Genomic DNA, 9,817 nt, shown 5'->3' with positions numbered 1-9,817 from the left:
AAATCTTCTGGGTGGTACCCTAAAATCAATCCAAGTCCTTCCAGTAACTGCAGACTATTGCAGCTTACTCAATTCACGTCGGTTTGCACGCGTACTAATACTCACCCGCTCTAATTTTGCACGCGTGCCGTTCCTCAGGCTGTGCGCAGTTCGCACGCCCGTGGAATTCCTCACTACAAACCGAGTAAACACGCATGTTGTGGGCGCAAAAGTGGACGGCAGAACGCTTTTTGTTCATTCCTTGTTTAACAAGGTTTCTGGTGTAAAAATGTGAAAATTTAGGAATCTTTTGAGGGGATGGGGTTCGGACGTCTTCAGCAATGATGCGGGCGTTTCTAGAAAGGTCTTAGAAAAATGTCATACATAATTACATCTGTACATCCCCAATTATAGTCACTATAATCTCAAAATTTGTGTTCATCAGATAACACAACACTAGGGCCCAAAATGGACCGCACGTACTCGAAGACCAAGATCAGCAAGGGCACGACCACGGACGCCAGCAACAACAGGCGGTTGGACAGAGTCATACCTAAGGGCCCAAATCAGGGAGAAAGTATTAGACCTCTCCAACAAGTCCCTGAAGGAAATACCACCAGCCGTCTTCCGTATCGAGGAACTAGAAATCCTGGACGTGTCAGACAACCCTGTGGGCTCGATACCGGTGAACATCGCGAGTCTGGCTAACCTGAAGGAGATGAGAGTGGCAGGTTGTCCCATCACAGAGGTCAGCGGTACCATTCAAGAGTGCAAATATCTGAGCAAAGTTGACTTTTCAAGAAATCCGCTGATGGCCACAGTAACTCTTCCAGCGACAATGACGCGGCTGAGGTACCTTGAATACGTTGCTTTGTGCAGTTGCAGCCTCACGTCCCTCCCCAACAATCTTACTCTCCTGCCCACAGTTGAAACCATTGATCTGTCCAAAAACGCGCTGTCCACACTACCGGCTGACATGTCGGGACTGAAGCGGCTTAAAGTCCTGATCCTCACCGATAACGCCTTTGAAAGCATTCCCGATTCCATCACGTCACTCGGTCGTCTTGACTGCTTGGAGATGAAACGCAATAAACTTAACAACCGACGGGGAGACCTGTGGCTGAATGTTCCTCCGAAGCTGAAGATCTTGGATATGGAAGACAACTGCTCCTTGTTCCTGTTGCCAGACGGATTGGAACAGCTGGAATATATTGAGGAACTCAATCTCAGCTACTGTGGCATCGAGACACTACCCGAGTCTCTTGGGCAGGTATCATCATTAAAGACAATCCATCTTGCTGGTAACAAACTTTGCACGCTTCTTGACAGCTTCGGGCGGCTGCTCAATCTGGAAACCCTTGATTTGGAGGGAAACCGTCGGCTTTCCAGCTTGCCACCTTCGCTTCACCGCTTGAGGGAGCTAAAAGACAAAGCTATGGGCAAAAACACGGGCCTCGTCCTTAGCAACACTCCGGCACTACAAGTTCCAGATCACAAAATTGTCAGAGAAGGTGTAGTCTCCGTACGGACCGACCTGTTGGCAGAGGACTGCTTCAACCACGTGACCGTCACCATAGCAACGGAGGTTATTGACGACACAATCATTGAAAATCTGTCAGACGACATTGTCACTATCGTTGAAGGGGGGTTACCCGATGATCTGATGATGTGCATGGCAGACGTTGCAGTCTCAGAAGAAGAATTCACAGGAGAGATTTTCAAGTCCATCCTGTTTGAGCTTGTGAGGGAATTCAGCAAGGAAACCGTCGACGACGAAGAAAACGCCATCTTAGATGCAAAGGCACGCCCGGTGATGGAAGAGCTTCTGGAGGAAATCATCACGGCAACAGCAAAGTCAGTCGTCTTGGAACAGGAGGAAGAGTGGCGCCTGGGGCAAACTGTTCCAGAACAATACGACAAGCCCGTCAGGTAAGTGCCTAGACTTGTAGCCCGTTACACTCTTTAGTCTAGATAAGAATATAAGTAGGTGAATGAAGAGAAGTAGACCTGAATGTATTTTTGTGATTTGGCGGATTTAAGTTTAAATTTAATTGAAGAACCTACTCATCTTTTTGTAATCTACAGCTTTGGAATTTCAGCAGCCTCAGCCACGGTGCAGTCATTGGACCTCCTGGCTAGCTGCAACTTGAGCATCCCTCCGGCAGCGACAGAAGAAGATACATCTGTCATTTCAGCAGTGCTGAACCCGCACGGGTACGACAGAACGCTCAAACTAGACGAAAACGAGCTACTTGTTGAAATGAGACCATCGGGGATGACGTTCTCTAAGCCCGTAAAGCTGAAGATCGCCCATTCCTTACCCAAGTTCGACAAGGAACGGGAGTACGTTATGATGACGTCAGAGGACGATGGAGTGACGTGGAAGGCTCTGGAGACACTAAGCTGTCAAGAGAAAGTGAGTGTCTATAATTTCGTTTTAGAGGTGGGATCTCTACGACCCATGTATATACACTGTAAAATTATTTTCTTACAGATTGTGAGATGTTGAGATTGTTTTGTTTCTGCAGTAACACTTGTTGAATAATGGTTTACACTTTTCAGGGTCAAGCCTACGTCATAGTGGAGGTAGCGCACTTCTCTTCGTTTGCCGTTGTGGCGCGAATGTCTGAGCGCTGCCACAAAGTAAGGAAAGGTGAAGCATCAGAACTGAAGTCTTCGAAACAGACAGGAATTAAGATATCCCTTCCACAGGACTGCGTCCCCTCTGAGGAGGATATATCGTTTAAGGTGAGAGACTTTAGGAAATGTAACTTCTGGCCACTGGCAACCTAGAAAGAAATTCATATTAATAAAAAAAATAGATCTGATCAAAATGTATAAATATGCATTACGATTATGATTAAAATGACTTGATAGCGTTTTTACACATAACAAACATCATCCTTTTTATCAAAGGTAATCCCGGTTGATACGGAAACCCTCACCTGTGCTGGAATGGAAGACAATGGGATGGAAGGCATCAATGGAATGAGCCACATCGTCAGGTTCATAAAAGGCAACAAACTGCTTCTCAACAGCCCTGCCACCATCGTCCTGCCGCTGTCGCCTGGTGAAGAAGACAGTCGAGTCCGCGTCCTCAGCTGTAATGAGGACGGTGATTGGGAAGATGTCACCAGTAAAGTGGAGGATGTCATTCTGGAGGAGTCAAAGGTGGCTTTCAAGACAGACCGGCTCAGTTCTGGGTGAGTACTAGACTCTTGTTGATGAAAGGGGGAGATTTGGTAGAAGAAAAACATATTATACCCTATCCATGCCACTGACATTCTTGTAGATGTAGGCACGTTAAAATTCGATATTTTGCTGGTATTCAAACGTGAGCATAACTTTGATATTGAATGGTGAGGACATGCATTTCCCCAAAGTCAGATGATCTATAAAAATTATTGATATTCAGCTTCACAGTTCTTCGATGCGACAAAATCATCGATCCTAACAAAATCGTCGCCTTGGTAGCCAAGAACACCCGGACTAGACGGGTTAGAGCTGTCATCTTCAAGAAGTGGAAGGAGCCCCGGGAGGAGGGAGTCATGACCGCCCGGATGGAGTGTGTTCTGGAGGAATTGGTTGAAGATCGCATCTGTCGCATGGTAACAAAGGAGGGATATGAGCGCCAGGTAAGACTAGAGCGGTACCCATTCCATAGTAGGCATTTATGCACGACCTTTCATATAACTAGCTGATGTATATAGCACCATAGCTACCTATTCTTATCAGTTCTGATGAAGTAGTTTGCTCGTCGTCTATACTTTGTCTTGACAACCAATTCCGTATTACATTTTAATTTTGTGAATTTTACTTTGCTTTATCAGGAAGGGACGCCAACTCCCACGATGAGCATGATGGAAGGAGAGACGTTCTGTGCCATCTTCATGGGCAGCATTCGTCCAAACGTGGAAGCAACTAATAGCTACTACGGAGTCAACTTCAACTTTTATTGCAACAGGCCACGCATTAGAGAGTTCGACGTGACTCTTGTGGACAAGGGAAAGGGCGCTACATCCAGGGTAATGCTTTACCCCGGACGAAAGGAAATATATCATCCTCCACGTGGTCCGGGGCAAGGAGAAGCGAAACCTCTCGCGACAGCCCAAATAACCCCACCCACCGTAAGTAGATTATCTGTAAAAACAAAGCGCTCGACAGTGCTTCACAGGGATTCAGACAACTATAATATACCTTCAACTGATTTGTTTTAAACGACAACATACACAGGGTATCTAATAGTTGCGTGTTTTCCATAATATTGTAGCCAAGATTCTTAACGAATGATTGTCTATTGGGGAATATGGTTTTTATGCAGTCTAGGCACATCATTGATTTACAATTTTGTCAGCTTGAGTATTATCTGTTATTACCGACTTTATATTAATATTGTCTGGTATTAGCGTTAATAGTAATGCTTTTGGTATAATTATTAATATAAATATATTATTATCTTAGTAGTGTTCAATTGATATTGTCTGGTATTATCTGTGTTTACCAGAGAATTTATCCAGTTCCTTTATTTATATATTTGGGATTTATTTGGCATTTTGCATTTTATACAGATTTAATAACAACCATGTTGGGAAGGAGAGCGGGGCCTTGCCTTCCAGATGTGTATGCGAACCCAAAAGCTGCAATCATCTTGTCAGCAACAAAAACAAAGGGCTCTAAAGACATGGGAGGGCACTTTACGGGATACATAACTTCTCCTCTCTAATGTCCCTCTAACTTGTATAAATGTCCCTCTAACTTGTATAAATGTCCCTCTATAAATGAAATGTGTCATGAGCCGACATGACAAATAAAAAGACTCCCTTTGCATGTTTTATGTTGTCGAACCTAAAACGAAGCCTATTAAACAATGCAAGCATTTGTATAACATCAGGCTGAAACATGTATCATGTAGGTTAGTGTGCATTTCTCGTAGACCAATGAGCGCAATGACTTGTACAATATAATTGCTTTATTGCAAATTCGTACCCGATGGCTAATTGCAGGAACAGAAGAAACATATGGTATAAAAACAGACAATTAGTACACATAGAACTACTGATAACTACTAAGAAACTACTAGTAAAAACTACTGGGTTTGCCTCTTTTTTGAAGACAGAGGAAGACTAAGGATCCCACGTTTTCTGTAATTTGTGGGTTTTCGGATGTTAAGAGGAGAGTAGGTTTCATTTGTACATGTGTGAAAGTTTGGGTAGAATTTGGAGGCTACGTCAAAGAGTTCATTTCGTTCATTGTTATAGAGGGTACAATTTGTAGAATCTTAGCTTACCAGAATCAATATTTAACGTAACTTGTGGGAAATAGTTTGTAAAAGAAATAAAAGAGCCGATCTCTAAACGTGGCAAATACTTGAGACGTGGATTGTGATTAATTAACACATGTAAACATACGTTACAAAGGAGTTACCAGCATGCACAACAACACACGTACAATGAGGAACCGGGAAACGAAGAAACAGTTCTGAAAACATGGATGTGTTCAGTGGTAAGTAACACATTTAAAATATAGATGACTGTCAAAAGTAGTAACTTCCTACATATTTTACAAGATATCATTCTTACTAATGTAAAGTGCATTCCCTTGTATGTCACTTGTTCTGTGAATTGGGTTCATTGTGTGCCATTTTGTTCGTTAAATTTTCTTAGTAAAACGTTAAACTTTATTCCAACACACTATTTACAGGGATCAAATTTTCAGCGACCACTGTCGCCTTCATCAGCATAATTAATGACCAATCACTTCACAACGTGATCTCACGAGAGTTGCGGTTTACAAACACGTGACATTGTAAACCGTAACTCTCGCGAGATCACTTTGTGAAGTGATTGGTCATTAATTATCCTGATGAAGGCGACAGTGGTCGCTGAAAATTTGATCCCTGTAAATAGTGTGTTGGAATAAAGTTTAACGTTTTACTATGATTACTACCAACACAGATGAACTTTCATGATAATTAAATTTTCTTGTTGGTTGAAATCATTCATCAATGTTGGTGTCATGTTTTACTGTGATGTTTATGACCAGTCATGATCACATAGACGGACGCAGTGACGTTTATCTCAACATCTTCTTCAAACAACCCCCTGATTGAATTGAATGAAGGACAAACATCTGTAAAACTGTCAATCATTCTGCCTGAATAGACATTGGCAGTCAGGCGTGTTTTGGTCACCTGGCTGAACAACAGCGTGTGGACATTTTGCGTCCTGACAGTATTTTTACATGCTCGTTAGTTTGTTCTCCTGTTACCATTCTTGACATCTTTGCAACACGCTGTACAACTGGCTTCCAACTCCCCACAACAAGGGTAGGAAATGTTTGCTATTGTTGTAATGTTTTTGTTTCTATATATGATAGACGTCAACAACATCTTTTACCATGCAGGGATTATTTGTCACTTATTCTATTACTTGCTCTTAACATCGTTCAAATGTAAGCAATGTAACTTTAGGTATAAGAAGTGTAGGGTGGGCAAAACAGCACTGGATATCAATCATGCAAATAAACACCTCGTTTGCAGGTAAAACGTGAGTACAGTGGGTTACTCTGGATATGCCTTGTTACTGTGAAACACAACAAAATGTCCATAGCATTTTTTCGCTCTTCTGTTTGCTTGTTTGTTTCGCATAACCAGTAAAATACATTTAGGCGTAACACACCAGCTTTGTACATGTAAGTACATGTACAAGCTGCGTAAGACCGGACTGTAAGGTTTGAACCACTCACACCGGGAAGGTCCCCTGCTCTTTTCGATAAGTGCGGTGGGTTCTTTAACGTGCGTGGGGTGTGGCTCTAACCCAAACACGGGACCTCTATTTGACGTCCTATCAGAGGGTAGGTACTGATTTCCATCTAAGTGAAGGGAGGAAAGTCGTGTAAAGTGACTTTCCCAAGGGCACAATATTTGTCTATTTGTTTATTTTGATTTTTCACAAAATGAAAGGGAGGGCAAAACAGGTGCATACGCATTGACACATACAATATTGACACATACTGTACCACATGAGCACATTTGAATCAGTATTTCATACTTTAGGCATTTAGAACTGCAGAAACAAGCCCCTTGATTTTGGGGTGGTACTCTAAAATCAATCCAAGTCCTTCCAGTAACTGTTTTTTGTCAGACTTTTTGGCATTTTTGCTCCATGAAGGTCGATATACATTGGGACAGTGTTGTTTCAACTTTGATAAGTGACTAGAATATTGACTTTGAAAAATCTGGTTTACAAGCCCTAAAAACTGCTTTTTAACGCCCATTTACAAATGATTTATAACCATTCCAGTAGAGTTGACCTGTTGAGTCTGACTAGACTTTCCGTACATTCGTGCATAGCAACATGATCCATAGCAAGTTCGGCTCGTTGCTCAACTACGTTGGGCTAATCTTTCACCTCTTTAATCTAGTTGTTAACCTGTCAAACGTCTAAACCCATTAGTTTGGCCCCAGATGCCAACCAGTACTGATAAAGGGAGGCACCAAAGGTAACACATAGCTCGGTACAGTGATGAACTATATAGTAGTGTAAGGGCCAGGTTTGAGCCAAAATGTGCTAATGGCCAATAGCGTACACAAAAATCTGTTCTTTTTGTCTCTGGCTTATTTGTAGTGCAGCTATATTTTGGGTACCCCAAATGAGGGTTTGCACGGCGTGCGCTTACTCAATTCACGTCAGTTTGCACGCGTACTAATACTCACCCCGCTATAATTTTGCACGCGTGCCGTTCCTTAGGCTGTGCGCAGTTCGCACGCCCGTGGAATTCCTCACTACAAACCAAGTAAACACGCATGTTGTGGGCGCAAAAGTGGACAGCAGAACGCTTTTTTGTTCATTTCTTGTTTAACTTGGTTTCTGATGTAAAAATTTGAAAATGTAGGAATCTTGTCAGGGGGTGGGTTTCAGTTGGTCTTCAGCAATGATGCGGGCTTCTCTAGAAACGTCTTAGAAAAATGTCATACATAATTACATCTGTACATCCCCAATTATAGTCACTATAATCTAAAAATGTGTGTTCATCAGATAACACAACACTGGGGCCCAAAATGGATCGCACTCGAAGACCAAGATCATCAAAGGTACGACCACGGACGCCAGCCACAACAGGAGGTTGGACAGAGTCATACCTAAGGGCCCAAATCAGGGAGAAAGAATTAGACCTCTCCAACAAGTCCCTGAAGGAGATACCACAAGCCGTCTTCCTTATCGAGGAACTAGAAATCCTGGACGTGTCAGACAACCCTGTGGGCTCGATACCGGTGAACATCGCGAGTCTGGCTAACCTGAAGGAGATGAGAGTGGCCGGTTGTCCCATCACAGAGGTCAGCGGTACCATCAAAGAGTGCAAGTATCTGAGCAAAGTTGACTTTTCAAGAAATCCGCTGATGGCCACAGTAACTCTTCCAGCAACAATGATGCGGCTGAGGTACCTTGAATACGTTTCTTTGTGCAGTTGTAGCCTCTCGTCTCTCCCCGACAATCTTACTCTCCTGCCCACAGTTGAAACCATTGATCTGTCCAAAAACGCGCTGTCCACACTACCGGCTGACATGTCGGGACTGAAGCGGCTGAAAGTCCTGATCCTCACCGATAACGCCTTTGAAAGCATTCCCGATTCCATCATGTCACTCGGCCGTCTTGACTGCTTGGAGATGAAACGCAATAAACTCAACAACCGACGCGGAGACCTGTGGCTGAATGTTCCTCCGAAGCTGAAGATCTTGGATATGGAGGACAACTGCTCCTTGTTCCTGTTGCCAGACGGATTGGAACAGCTGGAATATATTGAGGAACTCAATCTCAGCTACTGTGGCATCGAGACACTACCCGAGTCTCTTGGGCAGGTATCATCATTAAAGACAATCCATCTCTCGGGCTTAAGTGTAGTTTACGGCCGCAAACGTGTTTTTTTCATCCCGACAAAATTACTGTACGTTGACGATATAACACAGCTGCCGATGTCGTCTTATTGCTCTCGGCCGTCTTATAACTGCGTCGGTGCTTTAGACTGCGTCGGACTTAAAATGCGCCGGGGCTTACAAATGCGTCGGGCTTACAAACGCGTCGGAGCTTACAAACGCGTCGGAGCTTACAAATCACGTCGGGCCTTGCAAATCACGTCGGGCCTTGCAAATCACGTCGGAGACTGCGACGAGGATTAAGTCCTTATCTAAACCTGCGACGAGGATTAAGATCTTATCTAAACCTGCGACGAGGATTAACTTGACCGGGACCTTTTCACACCTAGTTAACACCTACCCGAGATGTGTATTCAATACACACCTCTTATCAATTTGATACTATTGATCGCGTGTTAGTATGTGCAAGTGCTCGTGTGTGTGTGTAACATCTGTGTACATAATATCAACAGGGTACATAATATCACCACCTTGAGAAATAGTAGTACTATCTAAATTTTAAAGAGATTTTTACTGCAAGGTCCTACATTTTAGGTATGTAGGAGTGCATACCAAAAGTATGTTGCAGTAAAAATATCTTTAAGCACACTGTTTCTCAAGGTGGTGATATTATGTACCCTGGTGATATTATGTACACAGATGTTATAGATAATATATATATATATATGCGTGTCTGTTTATCTTGACATAACTAGATGGTTTGTGTGCGTGCGCGTGCGTTTGCCCTGAGGAACGCGACTTCACAGCGTGGTGGCCTGACTCTTACAACCTAAGATGTTAACGACTTGAAAAATAGTTCTTATTAAAACAGATATAGAAGAAGATGGATATTTGCCCGTATTATATAATGCGTGCTTGCGAAATGAACGTCAACGCAACACTTACTGCCTAGTTGGGGGGGGGCAC

At 43.2% G+C, this 9,817-nt stretch overlaps 1 protein-coding gene across 1 annotated transcript in view; it reads left to right on the top strand.

Annotated features, from left to right (window-relative positions):
* The first annotated feature begins 595 nt into the window (after positions 1 to 595).
* The window catches only part of LOC109471766, an 18,858-nt gene continuing 9,636 nt past the window's right edge, over positions 596 to 9,817 (top strand). Inside the window, exons 1-7 of the mRNA XM_019771122.1 lie at positions 596 to 1,908; positions 2,065 to 2,395; positions 2,542 to 2,727; positions 2,896 to 3,182; positions 3,395 to 3,614; positions 3,810 to 4,106; positions 8,000 to 8,832. Of these exons, the coding sequence (XP_019626681.1) occupies positions 698 to 1,908; positions 2,065 to 2,395; positions 2,542 to 2,727; positions 2,896 to 3,182; positions 3,395 to 3,614; positions 3,810 to 4,106; positions 8,000 to 8,832 (3,365 nt within the window). The 5' untranslated portion in view covers positions 596 to 697. The remainder of the gene's footprint in view (positions 1,909 to 2,064; positions 2,396 to 2,541; positions 2,728 to 2,895; positions 3,183 to 3,394; positions 3,615 to 3,809; positions 4,107 to 7,999; positions 8,833 to 9,817) is intronic.

This window comes from Branchiostoma belcheri, unplaced genomic scaffold (genome assembly GCF_001625305.1).
Source record: "Branchiostoma belcheri isolate BF01 breed outbred unplaced genomic scaffold, Haploidv18h27 scaffold259, whole genome shotgun sequence".
NCBI classification, from domain to species: Eukaryota; Metazoa; Chordata; class Leptocardii; order Amphioxiformes; family Branchiostomatidae; genus Branchiostoma; species Branchiostoma belcheri.
The sequence above is the reverse complement of the archived record's forward strand: the minus strand, read 5'-3'. Positions and strand labels throughout refer to the sequence as shown.